Genomic DNA, 21,830 nt, shown 5'->3' on the forward strand with positions numbered 1-21,830 from the left:
GAGGTTCTGCTTCCCATGAGGCATTCTGTCTTATTTGGAAGGGAAGAGACTACAGATCTCTGGGGAACTCCTTCCTCTCACCTGATCATGCCTTCTCCCTCGGTGTCATTTAGGCAACATGAACTTAATGCTGGGCTGTCTGACTGATCAGTTTTCTATGGAACATCTGGGAGGTAAGTCTACTTTTCTTTTACTTAAAAATCTGGTAGAGTTGAGTCTTTATACATATTTTCTGTATCTCCAAGTCTAAAACTGAAAGAGGAGCAGATGTATTCTGCTATTTCAGGGAGGTAGGGGTAGGTTATAATTGGCTTAGTGTTTATCTATTGGCTCACAAAGAAACAGTGTGAATTCAGAGACTTTTGTATATGTATAGTCAGAGCAGCAAGCTCAGAAGAACTCTGGTGTGACTTTAGTTTTTTGCTCATGGGTTTCTTTCACGTGTGGTTACTTAGTGTACTTTGAAAGAAAAGGGAGTGGTGCCATGGGATACATAACATACTAGCCATGAAGTAGTGAGAAAGAAATAGTCTCTACTTTAAGGAAGCTCACACTATAGCTAGACAGATGACTACATAAGTAATTATGATTCCGTGTGATTGTGATAAGTGCTGTCATTTCAAAATGTCATGAGATAAGAAAGACCATTGTCTGTAAGAACCTATGGATGTGGCACAAGAAGTCATATGATGATAGCTTAACTTGTACCAGGGGATTGGGAGTGGCACTTATCTATGGCCTCGATCCCTGAAGCATGTGTTATCTGCATGGTATTGTTTGGCATCTTAGCCTCCAAGAAGTTAAAGAACTTCCTAGATATCACACAGTTGACACCTGAGAAAACCTGAATGTGTGAGCCCATCTTGTGAGCAGTGCCTTCTACCATGAATGGGCTTTTTGGTGTTCACCCTTTTTTACTTCTGTGTTTCTACTAGGGTGTCCCTTTGGGCCTGTAGTGAACTAAGGAGGCGAATCTTTGTGATATGATTGGAAGTTATCTGGCTCCTATTGTCAGGTACCCTGGATCTTGCTGTAGGAGAGACTCTATGGATGCATAAAGTAAGTCCTCAACTACTTTAGACAAAGTTTAGCAAGTACCAGGATAGTTTCAAGTCAGTTAGTGGCAGTCTGGGTGATTTCCTGAGGAGATAGATAGCTGCCTCTAGGAAATGCTGCCCCAGAGCATCAGTGGACACTAGGAAAACGATGTCAGGCTACTCACATGGGGGCACAGATTTAGAGGAAATGAGCATGCCCTCAAAGAAGAAAATTGTGCATGGATGAAACTATGGTGATGTCATCAAGTAAACAACTACATAAAGTGAGAATTTGAAGGAGAAGCAGAATGAAGATCACAGACTATGACTGTGTACAGGATTGTGGTCTCTCTAAGGGGTGTGGTGTGTCAAGGAGGTACACCATGGACATGTCTTCTGAAGACACTAATGAGTATTTAAGAGGTTGAATACCAGCCCCGCTTCAAACCAATAAATGAAAATGAGCTCGGAGAAAGGCAAAGAAGAAAATCTGTATAAGAAAACACAGTAAAGATGTTCAAAAGTACTAGAAAAGCATCTACCTTGGATGTGACGATTATCCTATCCTGGATGCCCCATGTTGAAAAATAAGTGGATTTATTGAGTTTTTAGTTGGTTTTCCCTCTTTGACTCCACTCTCTGCAAACAAGTCTATGCTCCTCAGCTGGCACATCCTTGATTATTGCTCATTGACTATAGGTGAAGTCTGAAGTTCCTACATCCCTTCTTATGTCAGGGGTAATCTTTTCCCACAGCTTTACATTTAGAAATTCTCTCCAGAATTCCAGCCATACACAATGCGTTAACACTTTATCTCTTTGGTACACTCTTCTTTCCATTATTAACTCCTACTCAATTTTAAATGCTTAGTTCACAGGTTTCCTGCAAAGGATTTTATTAAAAATTTAATTATTTTATGTTGTCTTTTGTATCATTTCAGATCATACCACCCAACTTGCTCCCTCATGGCTAACATACACAATGTAACTGAGTTCATTTTTCTGGGACTCTCTCCCAATCAAGAGGTACAGAGAGTTTGCTTTGTGATATTTCTGCTCTTGTACACAGCCATTGTTCTTGGGAATCTCCTCATGGTGGTCACTGTCGCAGCCAGCAGAAGTCTTGAATCTCCCATGTACTTCTTTCTTGGCTGCCTCTCCTTTGTGGAGATCTGCTACTCTTCTACAACAGCTCCCAAACTCATCTTTGATCTCCTAGCTCAGAAGAAATCCATATCTGTATGGGGCTGCATGACACAGCTTTTCTTCATGCATTTTTTTGGTGGCGCTGAGATTTTCCTGCTCACGGTGATGGCCTATGACCGCTATGTGGCCATCTGCAAGCCCCTGCACTACACTAGTATCATGAACAGACAGGTGTGTGCTGTCCTTGTGGGAACAGCGTGGATGGGAGGCTTTGTGCATTCCTTTGCCCAGATCCTTCTTATCTTCCACTTACCTTTCTGTGGCCCCAATGTCATTGATCATTATTTCTGTGACTTGCTTCCTGTGCTTAAACTTGCCTGCTCAGACACTTTCCTCATCGGTCTGCTAATTGTTGCCAATGGGGGAACACTGTCTGTGATCAGTTTTGTGGTCCTCTTAGCATCCTATGTGGTTATCTTGTTTCATCTGAGGACTCAAAGCTCTGAGGGGCGGTGCAAAGCCCTTTCCACCTGTGGGTCCCATGTCACTGTAGTTATATTGTTCTTTGGTCCCTGTGTTTTCATCTACATGAGACCTTCTGCTACACTGCCTATAGATAAGATGGTAGCTGTGTTCTACACAGTGATAACTCCCCTCCTCAACCCTGTCATCTACTCCCTGAGAAATGCGGAAGTGAAGAAAGCCATGAAGACTCTATGGATCAGGACAATCAAAGTAGATGAGAAATAGTCTGGATATTGGCTATCAGTATTGGAATGGTGCTGAGTCCAAATTGATGGGGCCCTGTGGGTGGAAGGAAAAGCATCATTTTAACTGAAGAACATCTTATAAAATACTTGTAAATTAGTTCCTTTTATAAAAATACCATTACATGACTACTTTAGATTGTTACATTCTTACCACTCCCCATAATACTGTAGCAAATATTTGCAGCAGAATACTAGATTATACTTATTTTAGTTTAGATTCACTTCCTATGGTAATTTTACTGTGACATAGGACAGAAAGATCTTTGCTTCACAAGGTCAGTTACTTTGAGCAAATTGTCTTACAAATGCAAGTGTGATAGAAAAAAAGCACTTCACTTGATAGAATAGTATCCTTTTTGGCTAAGAAATGAATGAATGGATAAACTATCTCACTGTATCTTGACAGATGCTTGTTAATTGCAAAAGGAAACATGTAACTTCTTAACTGTCTCTTACATAATTTCCCAAAGTGAACATCACTCCAGTAACAAGATAAACTGATGGAGCATAGCTCATTATATGGTGTGCTCTAGAGACACATAACATTATTACTGTACTATTATTTCCAAAATATGCAGCCCAAGTATAATTTTGTTATAGGTTAAGAGAAAATCAAACTGAATTGTGTTTTGCAGTATTGCTGGCATTTACTATTCAAAAAAAAAACACAGAGAAAGAAAGATTGAAAAATTGTTTCCCCTTCTTAACTACTCTCAAGGGTAGGCTGTATGCCCAGAAATAGATGGCCAACAGAAAGCAAACTCAGTGAGATCTTTGGATGTTTCTTGTTTCATAATGTGCCAGAGCTTTCTTTTTTTCTTTTTAAAAATTTTACCTCTGGGTGGTGGTGGCTCAAGGCTTTAATCTCAGCACTTGGGAGACAGAGGCAGGCAGATTTCAGTGAGTTTGAGGCTAGCCTGGTCTACAACGTGAGTTCTAGAACAGCCAGGACTGTTGCACATAAAAGCCCTGTCTACACACACACACACACACACACACACACACACACACACACACAATATTCTTTTAAATATCATAGGTCTTTTGCATATATATATATATATATATATATATATATATATATATCTTCCTGTTTAGTGTTTTTATGGGATTCCTAAGTGTTTAATGAGTGTGTCTCTGCTTCCATATCCGTGTCATTTGTCTTTTTTTTTCCTTTGGTTCTTTTCCTTTGTTTTGTCCTATTCCTATTTGTTAGTTTTTGTTTTGTTTTATTTTATTGTTATTCCTTCAAAACATGTTTGTTTTCTAATGAGAGATTGAAGAAGGGCATATCTGTATGGGAGGGAAGTTTTTTCTTTTTTTTTTGTAAAAGAAAAATATAATTTATTTAAATGATTGATAGATAGTTGTCATTATAGTATGTATATGTAGGATCACATCCCTAAAACTACCTGCTCCCATGTTCACCTTCCTAGATATGGACGGAGGGGGGAGGACCTAGGACTTACCACAGGGCAGGGAACCCTGACTGCTCTTTGGACTGGAGAGGGAGGGGGAGAGGAGTGGGGGGAGGGGGAGAAGGATGGGGGAGGGGGAGAAGGGTGGGAGGAGGGGGAGGGAAATGGGAGGCTGGGAGGAGGTGGAAACTTGTTTTTTTTTCTCCTTTTCTCAATAAAAAAAATGGAGAAGAAAAAAAAAACTACCTGCTCCCATTAAAGATATAACAGGTACCATATAAATCCTGGATAACATTTCATAGCCTGTTATTCAAATGCTCTGCAATCAATAGAAGAATGGATAAAGACGGTGTGGCAATATACACTTTAGAGTTCTACTTAGCAGTAAAAAAATGACATCTTGAATTTTGCATGCAAATGGATGTAAAAAGAAAACACCATACTGAGTGAGATAACCCAGACCCCAAAAGAGGAATATGGTATGTACTCACTCATAAGTGGATTCTAGCCATAAACAAAGGACATTGAGTCTATAGTTCGTGATCCTAGAGAAGCTAAATAAGAAGGTGAACCCAAAGAAAAACATATAGTTATCCTCGCCAGGCAAAAGTTGGGAGCGGGGGTGGGGGTGGGGTGGGTTGTGGGGAGAGAGAAGGGAGAAGGGGATAATGGGGGAGAGCTTGAGGGAATGGGTTGGTTGGGGTGGAGGAAGGGTGGCTATGGGAGCAGGGAAGAAGATATCTTAACTAAGGGAGCCATTTTAGGGTTGGCAAGAGTCTTGGCTCTGGATGGGTTCTCAGGTGTCCAAGGGGATTTCCCCAACTAGGTCCATGGGCAGCAGAGGAGAGAGTGCCTGAACTGGCCTTCTCCCATAGCCATACTGATGAATATCTTGCATATCACCAGAGAACCTTCATCTGGCGAGGGATGGAGATAGAGACAGAGACCCACACTGGAGAATTGGACTGAGCTCCCAAAGCCCAGATGAAGAGCAGAAGGAGGGAAAACATAAGCAAGGAAGTCAGGACCGTGAGGGGTGAATCCACCCATGGAGTTGGTGGGACTGATCTAATGGGAGCTCACCAAGGCCTGCAGGACTGGGTCTGAACAAGCATGTGATCAAACCTGACTCTCTGAATGTGGCTGACAATGAGGGCGGACTGAGAAGCCAATGATAATGACACTGGATTTGATTCTACTGCATGTACTGGCTTTTTGGGAGCCTAGTCTTTTGGATGCATACCTTCCTAGACCTGGATGGGGGGGGCTTGGACTTCCCATAAGGCAGGGCACCCTGACTTCTCTTAGGACTAGAGAGTGAGGGGGAGGAGGTGGGGGGAGTGAGAGGGAAATGGGAGGATGGGAGGTGGTGGAAATTTTAAGTTAATTAATTAATTAATTAAAAAAAACTCTCCTAAGCACCTCTGGAGGTATTTCCAAAGAGAGGGTGGTGTCCACACATAGTTGTTTCTTTCATGCACTGCAGGTAATTAAAATCCCTCCAGAGGTGCTAGGAGAATCTTTTGATTGCAGAGCATTTGAATAACAGGCTATGAAATGTTATCCAGGATTTATATGGTACCTGTTACATCTTTAATGGGAGTGGGTAGTTTTAGGGATTGTAGGGATAAGTCCCGCCCCTTAGGGGGCGTGTTCGCAAAAAAATGGGAGCTGGGAGCATGGCGTCTCTCTGAGGCGTCTGCTCCCAAGAGGAGAGCTGTGGAGTCTGAGCTCACTTCCTCTTCCTCCCAGCATTCTGTTCTGTTTACTCCACCTACCTATGTTCTAACCAATAAAATGGGCCAAGGCAGTTCCTTTATTAGCCAATGACCTTCCTCCATCAAGGGATGTGATCCTACATACACATTCTATAATGATAACTATCTATTAAAGATGCCTTTTACTGCTTGGCGGACCACAATAAAATCCAGCTGTTAGTAATGGCTGTCTGTGGAAATCCTGTCTCGGACTCTTCAGGAAATCACATGTGGGAGCCTAGGGTTCCTCTGAACACCCTTCAACAAATGCCTACAGCTGAAGTTTCTTTTTAAACTGTTTATTCAGGAAGAAGTTAATTGAGTAGCAAGACTCAACTATGTCCCGAAAGATGCTTAAGTGAACATGTCACTACGATGCTACATGTTACATTTTATCACATGTAGATCTGTGTGTAAACCCAACTGTTGACAGAGGTTTCTCTCCAGCCCACTGTGACATAGCACTTTCCCTTTTCTTCAAAAAACAAAAAAACAAAAACAAAAACAACTGAATCTAATCTCCTTTGTTTAGCTTCTTCCTGACAATTATCCATAACAACTTCTAATCAACTCTCTAAAGCAAGAAAAACATCCATAATCCACTTTTTGGGAATGTGAACATTGTTTTCCAGGCTACTTCCTGCTGATTGGGGGCACTGATAAGCTTATGCAGCTTCCTAGCATTCTCTGTCTTCTCTGTTTCCCTCAGCTTCTCTTTGGGCTGTCAACAGTGTTCCCAGTAGTTCACTCCGGCTTCCCACTTAGGGATGCAAGCCTCAAAATGAATGTATTTCCATTCTCTACTTTTGAAAAAAAAATTCCTAATGATGATTCCTGGGTTGAACCTTGTGAGTCTTTCCCATCTATTTTTAATTAAAGGGAAAAAAAAAAGAAAAACAAATGGCTAAGAAATGGCGTGTTATCACACAAAAGAGCTTTTTTTCCCTTTATGAACTGATGACAGCTGAATATGATATATGCTCTGGATCACATCTCTGTAGACGAAGCAGTGGGATTGTGTAAATATTAGTTTGCTAACTTTGAAAATGACGGCATCTATCTTAGAGAGCATCTTTGGAGTTAGGAATTGCTCACTGAAGTACTAGGGATAAAAAGACATTGTGTGGAAGTTTTCAAAGATTTTAAAATATATACATTTGTCACAACAATTTATTAGTAACATAAAGTAGAGCAGACAAGGAGAGTAACTGTGATTGGCTTACATAACTATCTGGATAGATATTAATAAAAATTAAATTTGTGGTTTATATAGTATATATTGATAACAATAAACCACTACAGAAACATTGAAACATAAAAATTAGATTTAAAATAAATCCAATAAAATGTTTGGAGATGTGCTGTGATAATTGGACTCTTTATTTTAAGAACTATGGAACTATAAGATATACATTATATAATAGCATGATTTAATGAACTACTTTTCTTTATATTAGGCATAATTGACAATGATATTAAATACTTGAATAATATAATATACAAGCTGTATATATAATATCTTATTCATGACAGAAACATTAAATCTTTAGAACTGAACACAAATTATAATCTTGTGAGTAAGCATAACTGGGTGATTAAGCAAAATTAAAACAGATGAACTCTTCTGATTATATGCATTTATTGTATTTGCTTGAAGATTTAAAAATCAATATTTGAAATCTATACTAACAGTATTTTAAGCAATCTACTTTTAATATTGAATAATAAATACTTTTGTGGTGCTTCTGTTTATCACACGTGCCCTTTTGCCAGAACAATTACTAAACTCTTTAAAACCATATGTAGACTCTAAAGTCCTAAAATATGGAACTTTCTAATTAAACATAAAAAATATTCAAGGTATTTTGGTTATAAATATAGGTTATTAAATTTGTTTATGTCATGTGCTTAATTATTTTATTATTGATGAGTTAGAGATAGGATCCTAGATTTTAACTCAGAGCCTTGTATATAGTAGGGACAGGTTTTATTTATTTTGAATACATTTTTTTTGTTGATGTGCCAATGCAGATGGGGAAAATTCCACATGGTTCCACTCCTAGGTGAAGAGCTACATGAAGTCATTATTTTCTAAGGGTCAATTGTCTTCAGACACAAATTTCCACATAGGTTGTCCAATTCAAAGTGGTCAGGGTTGGGCATATAACATGAGTAAAGCTAAATGAACTCAGTAGGTTATATATACAGGTGTGCACATGTGTGTATATATATGTGTGTGTACAATGTGCATATATATGTATATGTGTATATATATATATATATACACACTTATGCATGTGTATATAACTGGGACAATTAAAAAGTGATTGTGATTTTGGGAGGGGTGTGGAGAACTTGGTGGAAAAGAAGGAGAAGGGTGATAACGATGCAATGTTCTCATGTATAAAATTTCTGGAAAATATAAAAGACTATTGAATAAAAAAGAAGTACCACTTCAATTATATTTTCTTAAGGTATACAACACCCTCTTTTAATGTATTTATATCCAATGAAAGTTTTAGTACAATGAAGAAAATTAAGGCTATCTATAAACTTTATTTTTATTTTGCTGTGAATATTTTTATTTATCAAAAGCCAACAGAGTCCAGCGCTGCAGACTTTCTCCCAGCGTTTGGTTAGGTTACCTCAGTGTAGTGGAAGAGACTTAGAAAATTTCTAGTCTAAGAGGAAATGGAATGAACCACATGCTTGTAGTTCCAGTCATGTTTGTTCACTGTTTTGTTTTAATTATCATTTTCTTGTTTTAATTGTCTATAGATTTTTAGCTCTTATTCTGTCTCAGTTCCAATTCTCTGTTACAAATTTATGTTCCAGTTCATTCTTGTTCTAATTATTCTATATTCCTTTCTTCTTCTCCTATTTCTTCTTCTTCTTCTTCTTCTCCTTCTTCTTCTTCTGATTCAATAGAATCATTTATGAGTTTTATAGGTTTGTGATTTTGGAAACAATTTTCCTTACCTTTCTGAGCTCTCTTTGCTTAGTCTATCAAATGGGAATGCCAGTTCTTGCAAGAGAATGTCACTTTCCCTATATGGGACATTAGAAAAGTAGAAAGATACAGAAATGCAAATTCAGTGTGCTGTTGCTTTGGAAATTACACCTTGTAGTAAAGAAACTCTACTCGTTCTGATGCCCCTTCACCATGTTCTGGGAATTTGTTGGGAAATGCTTATCATTGTAAGAATGAACAATTGGAAGACTCTTACAACAGATTTTAAGGGACAGCTGGGGTAGCTGCGCTACTATTTCCACATTACTCTCTCATCTTTACAATGATTGAGTAGATGATCTCAGAGATCATTCTATGTCCCGGTGTTGTTTAAAGTATGTGTGTGAGGTAACCTGGATTTCCTTGACTGAAGTTTTCCTGGCACTTGTTGATATCGTGGGTACAATGAGGTGTGACAGGGTAGCAGAGGCCACCTGGAGACCCCCTAAGGATGTCCTGGTAGTCTGAGATGGTGGATCCTTCTCTGTCACTAACCAGAGAATAGAGAAAGGAGGACCATTGGGGCCAGATCAGCTGAGACCAATCATGAGGGGCAAGTATAAATCTTGGATTTCTAATTGGATTAATTAGAGAGAGCTCTCTTAACTCTGAATGAAATAAATAAGAACTTGACTTTCGCTGTTGTTAGGGACTCCCTGGGCATGATATGCTCAGGGGATTCAGCTCTCTAATTTAAATTCTTCATTCCTCATACCTTAAATGGTTCAAGACCCTTCACCCAGCAAACATTTCCAACTTCCTTTTCATAGACTTTAGGGTAGAATTATCCCATTATATTCCCCTATCACTTTCTGAATGAGAAGGTCATTAAGTGTGAAGTTGACACACAGGGGTATCAGCATCAATGACAACTGGTGCGTCCCTTTGTGTGGAGCAGATTCCAAGTCTTGTATTCACTGAGATCTTCCATGGATGGACAGACACTAGGAGGTGGGGGGCTTTCAAACACTGACACATTTCTTCTACTCTTTCTTCTTTCCCTATCTCCTTAATTCTTTAACAAGATCTCACATATCCCAGGTTGGCCTTGTACTTTCTAGGTAGCCGAGGATCATCTTGAACTTCTGATCTTCCTGACATCACCTCCAAGTGCTGAGATTATAGGAATGAACCATCATATCCAGTTTTATGTAGTGCTGGAGCTTTTTGCTTGCTAGGTAAGCACTCTACCAGCTGTGCAGCATACCTAATCCCTTCATTGACTCATTTCATTGTTGATATCCCTGCTTCACAAGCCTTCATAAACAGAAAGCCTCTCTCAGAATTGCTCTCTATTAGCTGATGAGATCGCCTTATATATCATTTTGTTACAGTCTTGCCCATCTGGCTAAAAAGCTTGCAGCTTGACTTAGAGCAGATGATAGAGTTAGTTTTTTTTTTCAATCTTCTGGTTGAATAATTTGCAATGATAGTTTTATAAGTAATTGCTGCTATGTTTTTTAAAAATATATTCTTTTGAGAAATTTAAGTGCCTTGGCTAAGGCCTGACATTTTCTGGAGGACATAATGGTATTAACATCCATCATCTGAGCCTGAATGGAGATCAGCCTATGCAGAAACCAGATTTCGGAGTCTGGAGATGGGATGCAGTGATTGAGTGCTTATGTAGCATGAATGAGGTATTGGTGGTTATTGACAGTACTACAAAAAGAAAAAAGAAATAGAGCCAAATTTTGCTGAGGAATAATTTGAAAGGTTCTCAAGGAAATTGTTTATTGGGTGAGTTTAATTTAAGCTTCTATATTCATTTCTGATGAAAGCTACATTAACTACAAATCCTAGAAATATCCAGTTAGTTTTCTGCTTGATAAGAATCTTCACTTATCTTTTAGCCTTTTACTTTGCCTTCAACAATTAAGAAAATATAATTAAAATTATTTATACCCCATAGGTGAAATGTCATCATTGTTTTCCATGTTTAACTTGCCTGATGACCCTTTATGAAATTACTTCAAACACTTTTTTATTTCCACTTAGATGTTGGTTCTTTTATTGCTGTTCCACCCAAATACATTTAATTTTTAGCTTTTTAAGATCATTGTATTATAAAGATACATTAAATATCAATAATCTTAAATTGAACCCAATCTAAGCCAAACCAATCCAGTTCAGCCCAACCCAAATCAAACCAGGGATGGGAGATAGGTCAGTTGGAAAAGTCCTTGCCATGAAAGAATGAGAACCTGAATTTGATCCCCAACAACCAGGTGAAAAACAAGATGTAGTGGTGCTTATTTATAATCTTGGTGCTGAGGAGGCAGAGACAGGTGGATATTTCAGGTTTACTGGGCAGCTAATCTAGTAGAATTGACAAGCCCCATGATCCAGTGAGAGACACTGTCTCAAAAAAAAATGTGAATGGAACTTCTGAGGAATTTCACCTGAGAGTTACCTCTGGCCTTCCTACTCACCATTTCTGTGCATGGGTTGGGTAGAAGATTCTTGTATCAGAATCCTGGAACACTGAATAGTTCTAAAGGTAGTGCTATGCATGCCTGCAATGCAAGAGTACTTTAAGGAACTCCCCCACACAGATGCCAGGAATGGTGTGATAATGTAGACAGAAGAGTACTCAATTATGCTCTGATACAATATAATTTGATTTTAGCATGTATAAACTCTGGAGCCTGGTAACTTTTACCAACTGCAGAATAATTAGAGTTGAGAAATCACTCCTTATAGAATGTTGATCCTGTTCTGTTGTAGGGCAGGACTATGTCATCAGTTAAGTCACTATGAGTCAGAGATTCAAGATTTGGGCTGTATCATGTATATCTTCACTCCATTTTTGAGGATAGTCAGGTAATTCCTACATATGTAGATTATTACAAAGTCAAATTGCTGCCTGAGACTAACATCCAGCAGTAGGCAATTGCTATTTTAATCACTGTGTCATGGAATCTTTGCTTTGGAAAAACCCAAATCAAACATGGAGGGAGGGAGGGAGGGAGGGACAGAGGAAAGGAAAAGGGAGGGAAGAAGAGAAAGAGAGAGGGGGGAAGGAGAGAGGGAGGGAGGGAGAGTGGGGAGAAGACCAGACCATAAAGTCAAGAGAATGCCTCTCATTTCTAATGGATTCTAATTCTGATTTCTGTGATTCTAGGTTCTCAGAAACTGTGCTTTAAAACATGGCAGTTACAAGTAACATAACAGAAATAATTTTTCTGGGATTTTCACACAGTCAGCATGTACAGAAGGTTATTTTTGTATTGTTTCTTCTGATGTATATAGCCATTGTGCTGGGCAACGGCCTCATTGTGGTGACTGTTATGGCCAGTAAAGGCCTCTCTTCCCCTATGTATTTCTTCCTCAGCTACTTGTCATTGGTAGAGCTCTGTTACTCTTCTGTCACAGCCCCCAAGCTCATCTTTGACTCTTTGCTCAAGAGGAAAGTCATTTCCCTTCAGGGCTGCATCACACAGATATTTTTTCTCCATTTCTTTGGTGGCACTGAAATCTTTCTTTTGACAGTGATGGCCTATGACCGCTACGTGGCCATCTGCAAGCCTTTGCACTATGTCACCATCATGAATCCAAAAGTATGTGGTCTCCTCGTAGGGGCAGCGTGGAGTGGGGGCTTGTTGCATTCTGCTGGACAAGCGTTCCTCATTTTCCAACTGCCCTTTTGTGGTCCCAACATCATTGACCACTACTTCTGTGACGTCCACCCAGTGTTGAAGTTGGCTTGCTCAGACACCTTCCTCATTAGCCTGCTAGTCATCATCAATGGTGGCTCCATCTCAGTGATCAGCTTTGCAGTGCTTCTGGCTTCTTATGTGGTCATCCTGCATTCCCTGAGGAGCCACACGGCAGAAGGACGGCGTAGGGCACTGTCTACCTGTGCCTCTCACCTTGCTGTGGTGGGTCTGTTCTTCATACCCTGTTCTTTTGTCTATATGAGACCCTGCATCACCTTCCCTGTGGACAAGATTGTGGCTGTGTTTTATACAGTTGTCACACCCCTCTTGAACCCCATTATTTACTCTTTCAGGAACTCTGATATAAAAAATGCCATGAAGAGACTTGCATGGAGGAAGATAACTTGGGAAGAAAAGTAGAAAATTTGAGCAAAATAGGGACAGTAGGTGGGAAGTTGGGGATAGCTCAGGTCTCTCTAGATCTTTGCCTTGTTTGACAATGGCCTTATTGAAATTTCCATTTCCTCATATTTATGTCAATAGAAAAACAGTGAAGATATCTAGAGTGGAGTAAGAGGGATATTCTAGTGCCAGAATGGCCTTGAGGTAGATTGGCTGAACTTCTTCAGTATCTCAAGTAAGTCTGGGAAGGTTGAGGAAGGAGACAAAGAAAGAGGAAAATGAAGAGCCAGTGTTCATAGTTTTGTTCTCTGATGTGTCTCAAGTATCTAGAACATTTCTTGGCACTTTGTTGGTATTCCATTAATATTAACTGTTCAAATGAGTGAATGAATATATACTTGTTATGGAAAATGAAAACAATGAAAGCAACTAAAAGATGTTACAGAAATATATTTTCTTATCTTGGAACTTAGAAGTTGTGTAGTAACACAATACAAACAGAATTCAAAACTCTGAGAAAATAACAAAGCTATTGTAAATGATGAATATATGAAAGAATAAACAAATGTCATAGATTCAAAGTAACTACAAATAAATATAATATAATTATATTATATTCACCAAAACTAATCAGAATCATATCAAATGCTTCCCTGCACCTTGACTATTGTAGTGATAAAATGTGTGTGTATATGTCTGTGTGTGTGTGAGAGAGAGAGAGACAGAGACAAAGATAGAGAGAAAGAGAGACACAGAGAGATAGATAGAGACAGAAAACATGAATCCTTGACCCAAAGGCTGAGTTTCTTCTGGGTATATGAATCAATAACTGAAAATCAGAAAAAAAAATTTAAGAGTGCATCAGTACCTGGGGTAGTAGAATTATTGTAGGTCCAATGTCAAGGGCAGGTTGGTAGAAGGTTGAGACAAAGCAACTGAAATCCTACATTAACAGCACCTAAGTACTGCTTTTGAAAATAATTTCCCCTTTCATCTCCTCTCTTCCAACCATTCCATGTAGCATCATACCCCACTCCCTGTAAAATTTATGTCCTCTTTTTCTTTAATATATATATATATATATATATATATATATATATATACATATATATATATATATATGTGTGTGTGTGTATTTTAAAATAAATAAATACAGCCCATTCAGCCTATATAAATGTTAATTGAATTTATATGTTTTCAGGGCTGACCATTTGGTTTTGGATAACAAGTTGGTGTGCTCTTCCTGAGCAAAGACTATTTCTCCCACTCTCAGCATTCCTTAGTTGCCTGCAGTTCTTTGTCTAGGGTTGAAGCCTAGTAAGCTTTCCCTCTTCCATGCTGGCATGTCCATTGGTGTCATCTTTGTTCAGCTTTGTTTAGGCAGCCATGAAGGGTAAGACTTGATGGTTGTAATTTCTAGGAGACAACCTCACAACAAACTCCCTGCTTCTCTGACTCTTATAGGTTCCCTCTTCTACAATGATCTCTGAGCCTTAGGTACAGGAGTTGTGTTGCAGTAGTGCCTATGATCTACCTAGCAATGTGTTCTTTGCTATTTTGGCCATAACATAAATGAGTTGTGTCTCACGAAGTAGGTCTGAATGGTTTAAGAGATCCTTTTGCTATGTACCTTTGCCAGCATGTGTATCACCATGACATCTTTTGGTAGTTTCAGGCATTCATGCAATGTACATTCTTAGTTTACCTGAGAGGCTACAATAAGAACACTGGTTTGAAATAGCTCAACCACAAATATTTGTTTCTTATTGTTTTGCCAGCTCAAAGTGAAGGCAGCAGAAAAGTAGGTGTCTCTTCAGGACTTGTTTCAAGACACAAGGATACAAGTTGAATTATTTGCTCAAAGAGAAAAGCTAGGAATAGAGATCTGGGTGAGAATGAACCCACAGGCATCTAAGACTGGGCACTGAACTTTTTTTGGATGGTAAAGTGTGACTTTGCAAAGCTGGAAAATCCGGGGTCACAAGTTCTTTCAGTCTTTGTCCACTTCTCTATATTATTACACCTGGGCTATGGCCAAGACAGGGCCTCAAAGGACTATCGTGCTTAAATTACTGGTTTAGTGCCAACTTTTTCCAGCTTGGGAGGTGGAAGAGACTGTTTTCTTTTAAGAGTTGGGTCTTCATTTCAGACACCTAGGGAAGACATCTTCAACTTACTCTGGTTTTCAGAACAGGAATGAAAACAGAGTGACATTGCTCCTCTTCTGGTTGATCATCTATTACTGACTTAATCCAAGAAGTAAAACATTGGGCTTCAGGGCAGTATCTTTAGGGAGGAAGAACAGCCATCTATTCCCCCAATTCTCTTCTTACTTCTGGTTTCAGAGAGCCAGAAAAGCACAGTCCAGGGTGTAGGGCACCTGTAGCCAAGATGAGACTGTGTTGTAACATGAAGCATGTTGGGAACTACTTTTATAGTCAGAGCCCAAAATTACAACTGAAACTTCAGAAAATTTCAAACCTTCAGCACAAGGATAAAATTATTAGTTAAGACTTTCAATATTCACCACAAGTAAGTTTTTCTCTATTGCTGATAACTTTTTGCTTAGTTCTGTTTTATGTTTGTTCTTATATTATAATGCAACAACATAATTGAAAATTTTGTGGTATATATGTGTTGAATTGTGTGTGTGTGTGTGTGTGCATATGCACACACATGAATACATGTTCTTGTGAAAGGCAGAGGTTAATGTTAGAATTATTCCCAGTGTTGGAGTTGCAGGTGTGTGCTGTTTATCTTTTAACATGGATGGCAGAGAGCTGGACTTAGGTCCTCATGCTTGCACTACAAGCGTTTTACTGACTGAGTTCACTCCCCAGTTCCCCTCTTTGGCTATTAAAATAACTCTGGGTTTACTTTTCTCTTTAAATTTTTACTGAAGTTTCTGAAATTGTCTTTTATACTTGATATAAAGTTTAAATTTAGAAATGAGACAAACTAGTTAATAACAGATAACAACTTAATTTTTGTCCTTTCCTTTATGGACTTTTAAGGGAAAAACTGGGACGTGATAATCTAAGTGGTATTCTGAAGCTCAAACGTGGATGAAATCCTTTTTTTTTTCTTTTCTTTTTCTTTTTTTCGGTTTGTGAACAGGGTTGCTTAGACTATGATAGATTTCCAAGCCAGAAAAGAAAATAGTAAACTGTAACTTCTCACTGGATCTCTCTCCTTGTGGGAACTTTCTTTAATCCCAGATAGGCATTTAATGACTGCAACATTCAATACAGGAGAAGGAAGACCAGACGATGTGGAAGGAATGCATTTGATTTTGTCACTTGCTATGTCAGGATGTAAAAGAATCTTGCTAAGAAGGTCTAAATTGCTTAATTTCTGCTTTTATTAAGTTTCCTAAATCTTTTGGCTTTTGTTTTCAGTCATTCAGCATCTATTTCATTGCGAGCCATTGGAGATCTGGCAATATAGATATTTTAATGCAAATAATTCCTTGTGCTTTAATGATCCACAGAATACAAAGAGCTAGAATAGAGATACACCTGACTACTAAAGGAGCATTGTGGCTTTATAATATAGGGTAAGAGGTTAAATTTCTTACAGAGATGAATGGTATTGGCACCCAGTTTTAAAGAAATCTACTAGAATAGAAAGGTTATATAAGGCCAGGGTCATTTTTCAAATACTGTATTTGGAAAATTATGACTGAGCATAACTTTAGGGAGTGTGACTGTAACACATGGCAGAGTTCAAGAATGGATGCTGAAGAATAATATGGGCACACCACCAACAAAAACAACAGCCTAGTGAGGGGGCCAGAATGCTGGAATTTTATTTCAATGGTAAAGAGAGCTTTAGGAAATTAAAATGGGTAATAATATGATTGGATGACTGACTACCATGTTTACGGCTGAGCCAGAATTTGTCTGAGTGATAAGGTAGAAGAGAGTGCCTATGATATTACTGGAGCTTTAGCTCATTTCAAGAATTGACCTTCATCAAAAACTGAGGATGGTTGGTCCTTGGTAATGGTTTGTGGAATGTTTTAGAATTAATACAAGAATAAATGACTGAATAATGAAGGGATTCTCTCTCTGTGTGCATGCACATGTGTGCTTGTTTGCATATGTATTAGTATGGTACATTCATACATGCATGTGTAGGTGTGTAGAGGCAAGAGGAAGATTTCTCACTGGTATCTTACCCTCCTCTGTCTTTCAAAACTATTCTAAGAAGAAATTTGCTTTATTTAAAATGAAAAACTACCTGGTTGTAAAAAGGTCTAAATATTCTATGGTTTCATTGACTTTCACCTCAACAGTGTGTACCAGAATATTTTATACTTATTATACCAAGTCTATACAGAGTAACCCTGTCTATAAAAAAAATAAAAACAGACCAACCAACTAACCAATCAAACAAATAAACAAACAAAACCCCATTAAAATAAAAAAAAATGAGAACTGAGGTGATGACCCAGCAGGAAAAGTGCTTCCTATGTGAGTGCGAGGACCAGAATTCAGATTCCTATCACTTTAGTAAAAACTAGCAGATGTTGCCACAGCATGCCATATCATGCCACAGCATGCAGGAGGAAGAGAGTTCAGTATCATTAGGGCAAGTTGTCTAACTAGATTAGTTGACTCTGAAAGCTCTGGGTTCAATTGAGAGAGACTTTGTCTCAACATAAGATGGGGAGTGACTGAGAAAGACACCCGATGTCAACCTCTGCACAGACAGGTGAACAACCATATATGCATGCATGCATCTCTCTCTCTCTCTCTCTCTCTCTCTCTCTCTCTCTCTCTCTCACACACACACACACACACACACACGCTAAAAAGAACTGTTTCTTACATGCCCCAAGCAAAAATTGCAATAGTTGACAGGTATATATTTTACTTTACACTTACTTAAAGTAACTATCTGGAAATAACTCAATTTACATTACTAACTGGTCTTTATTAAGGGATCTAGAATTTAGATTAATTATCTTCCATAAAAACTGTTTTCCTCCAGCCACCAATCTCTTGAAATGTTTCAAAGAGACAGTAGCTGAACTTCCCAGGTAAGTCTCTGGATGCAGCTGGGACTTCATGGATAATCCACGCAATATCACAGAATTTTTCATGCTGGGACTCTCCCAGAACCCCCAGGTGCAGAGAATGTTGTTTGTGATTTTTCTGTTTGTCTATTTGGTCTCTATTGGAGGCAACCTACTTATAATTATCACAATCATTTTCAGTCCCACCCTGGGCTCCCCTATGTATTTTTTCCTTTCATATTTGTCCTTTATTGATACTTGTTATTCCTCTTGTATGACACCCAAACTCATTGCTGACTCCCTGCATGAGGGAAGAGCCATCTCTTTTGAGGGCTGCTTGGCCCAGTTCTTTGTGGCTCATTTATTGGGAGGAACTGAGATCATTCTGCTCACAGTGATGGCCTTTGACCGCTATGTAGCCATCTGCAAGCCCCTGCACTATACCACCACCATGACCAAGCACTTCTGTGGTATGCTGGTGGCAGTGGCTTGGCTGGGTGGCTTCCTGCATTCATTGGTTCAGCTCTTTCTGGTTCTTCAGTTGCCCTTCTGTGGACCCAATGTAATTAATCACTTTGTGTGTGATTTGTACCCTTTACTGGAACTGGCCTGCACCAATACATATGTCATTGGCCTGCTGGTGGTGGCCAACAGTGGTGTGATCTGCCTGCTGAACTTCCTCATGCTGGCAGCCTCGTACATTGTCATCTTGCGCTCCTTGAGGTCCCACAGTGCAGAGGGTAGACGGAAAGCTCTGTCTACCTGTGGGGCCCACTTCACCGTTGTTGCTTTGTTCTTTGTGCCCTGTATATTTATTTACATGAGGCCATCATCTACTCTGTCCATAGACAAAATCGTAGCTGTTTTTTATTGTATTTTGACACCCATGTTTAACCCCCTCATTTACACTCTGAGAAATGCAGAAGTGAAAAATGCCATGAAGAATCTCTGGAGAAAATGAGAAATTTTAAGTGGAGAACACAAGTTACAGTGGGGAAATAAATCATTGATATAAGAATTCATATTTTGCATGGGATCTAAGAGCAACTGTCAAAATTTCAGGATAAAACCGCAAGAATGCAGGCAGGTGCTAGCTACTTATCCCAAAATTCTGACAATTATTCAGGTCCTATACAAAATATGAATTCTGTATTCCTACCCACAGCTAGGGTCTGTGTTCAAGTTCATGGCCCATGTTGCCGCTAGGGCCCATGTAGAAGTCCAGAGTCTGGGTTCCAACCTGTGGTGCTGTTGGAGTCTGGGAATCATGCTACAGCCAGGGCCACACAGATTTGTGTGGCCTATAATTCCCTGTGGTCGTCTGGCTGCTGCCGAGGGTCATGTCTGGGTCCATGGCCCAATAGCAGCCAAGGTCTAAGTTGATGCCCTTGGCTTTTGTTTTCCCCAAGGGTCATGTGGTATTCCTGAGGTCAGGTTAGTCACCTGAATCCATGTTGCTGTCCAAGGACCATGCTACATCCGGGGCCATATAGATCTGAGTGGCACATAGCCAATGTCATGGTGACTCCATGCCAGAGCTGTAGCTGGCGGGGGATGTCTAGGTTTGTGGTTCTCTCTAGCCAGGATCTGGGTTGATATCCAAGGCTCCTGTGACCATTGAAGGCCATGAAGATGCTTGACGTCTGGGGCCGTGCTAGCGTCTGAGGGCCATACTGCTGCTGGGGCCATGTCAAACTGCCACAAGGGCCATGGTGAGATTCAGATCTAGCCACTGCCAAGGACCATGTCTGGGTCCACGGTCCCAATGTAGTTGCTACACTGCTGAGGTCTTTGTGAAATCCAAGGTCCATGTTGCCACCAAAGATCATATGGAAGCTCAGGGTTGGGGCTGCAACCTGTGGCCTTGTTGGTAGCTGGGGACCACACTGCTGCCAGAGACATCCTGATCTTAGTGGCCTGTCCTTCTACCTGGAGCCAAGATACTGTCCAGGCCCAGGTTGCAGCCCAGAGGGCCATGTTTTGGTCCATGGTTCAGCAGCAACTGGGATCTGTGTTTGTGTCTGTGGCCTGTGTCACCTCAGGTGGGGTAATAGGAACCATGCATAATGAAATCAGAGGACCATGTCAAGCCAGCCCCACCCTTTGCTGGATCTGGGAAAGCTGAGCCTACCTCTTGAAGGACACTGTAGCAAGAAAGCTAGTGTTGACCCTCATGGGAGATCTGGCCCCTGCACTCAGGAGAGATGACTCCACCCTTCACCACAGGCAAGGGAGAACTGACCCTAATGATATGGGTGTAGGAGAGCTGTCTCCACCCCTGGCCTGACTTGGGAGGCCCTGAGGGCCTGGACTGACCAGCTCAGTTATGGATTAGGCCCACAGTTGGGCCTGGGGCTGGCCCACTCTAACATCTACCCCATTTGGGATCTGCTGGAGCTTGTGAAAGGACTGGTCCTGTGGAACAATACCTGCAGAATCTCAATGACTCAGAGCAGCTGTGGAATAACCCGGAGTTCCAGTGAGAACCCAGTGACGACGGTGTGCCAGACACCAGAGGCCTTGAACCAGATCAGAGATTCATTGCAATGAACATTTGCAAATAAAGCTGATTGGACAAAAGTGTACACTGTGTGACTCACCATGGTTCCCAATGCTACCACCACCAATGAAGAGGTGTTAGAGAGATGGGAAAGATGAAATACTGAAGAGGGTTTTTTTTGTCTGTGTGTTTGGTTTGGTTCGACTTTTAAAGATTTGGGGAGATTGCTGTAGGGGTGAGGGGAGGATATGGGGGTACTGGGAGGTGAGTGGAATTAGGGTACATGATATGAAATTCCCAAAGAATCAATAAAGAAATTATTTTAAATTAAAAACCAAAAAAATTGCATGAATGTGTAAATGTATGCATATATCCATACTCACGATTATCAGATTAAATGATTATACCACAGCTCAGTTCCTTTTTAAGAGTTCACCCTAAACTGAAGAATATGGAGGGGCAATCTTTGTCTTCCTCACCTGTGTTTAAGAGGGATCTCCCACAGCCTGAGATACTTAGTGTCTGTGATGAGCAGAGTGGTTTTTGTTGAGGATTAGTAACCTGTTTCTCCATGCTGGATGATGCACTTGCATCCTTTAGTCTCTGATACTTCAATCTGCATGTTGCGCATCTCTAACATCTTGGGGTCTCCAAAGCGATCCAGGCTTCAATTTCACACCTTCATGAAACAACCACTCTAGGCCTCTGTTCAGGGACACCCTGCCACATTCCTGGCTTCAGCAGCTTTCCTTAGGCATAGAGGCAAATTTCATGACTTGTTTCTTTTATCTTTGACTCTAAAGCCAGAACCACATGGACAAAGATGCCAAGTTTTGCTGCTTGCTGGGGCTGGAATATAATCTCCTCATTCAATTACATCTTCACCAGTTTTCTGTCCTTCATTGCCTAACCTTGGCTGTGCTGAAACTAGCTCTGTAGACTAGGCTGACCTTCAGTTTCTGAAATATCCAAACTTTGATTCCTTTATGGCACTTTGTGAACTCACTCTCTCTAGATACTAGAAAGATGCTGGGCATCTTAAGAAGCAGGAGAGAAGTTTCTTCCTTAAGAGACCAAACTGTATTCACAGGGATTAATTAAAAGATGGTCTC

The 21,830-nt window shown here is 40.0% G+C and overlaps 3 protein-coding genes across 3 annotated transcripts; all 3 read left to right on the forward strand.

The window, feature by feature from the left end:
- Positions 1-2,002: 2,002 nt before the first annotated feature.
- LOC121460334 (olfactory receptor 4X2) lies at positions 2,003-2,932 on the forward strand. Its single transcript, XM_041670684.1, has one exon. It carries the CDS (start codon positions 2,003-2,005, stop codon positions 2,930-2,932), a length of 930 nt encoding a protein of 309 aa, XP_041526618.1.
- A 9,354-nt stretch (positions 2,933-12,286) lies between these two features.
- Positions 12,287-13,216, forward strand: LOC121461595 (olfactory receptor 4X1). Its single transcript, XM_041672699.1, has one exon. It carries the CDS (start codon positions 12,287-12,289, stop codon positions 13,214-13,216), a length of 930 nt encoding a protein of 309 aa, XP_041528633.1.
- Positions 13,217-18,270: 5,054 nt separating this feature from the next.
- On the forward strand, positions 18,271-19,179 carry LOC121459374 (olfactory receptor 140). Its single transcript, XM_041669061.1, has one exon. It carries the CDS (start codon positions 18,271-18,273, stop codon positions 19,177-19,179), a length of 909 nt encoding a protein of 302 aa, XP_041524995.1.
- Positions 19,180-21,830: the final 2,651 nt, after the last annotated feature.

The sequence above is a fragment of the Microtus oregoni genome, unplaced genomic scaffold (genome assembly GCF_018167655.1).
Source record: "Microtus oregoni isolate MIOR12 unplaced genomic scaffold, Mior012 000001F_ref0000356, whole genome shotgun sequence".
Classification (NCBI taxonomy): Eukaryota; Metazoa; Chordata; class Mammalia; order Rodentia; family Cricetidae; genus Microtus; species Microtus oregoni.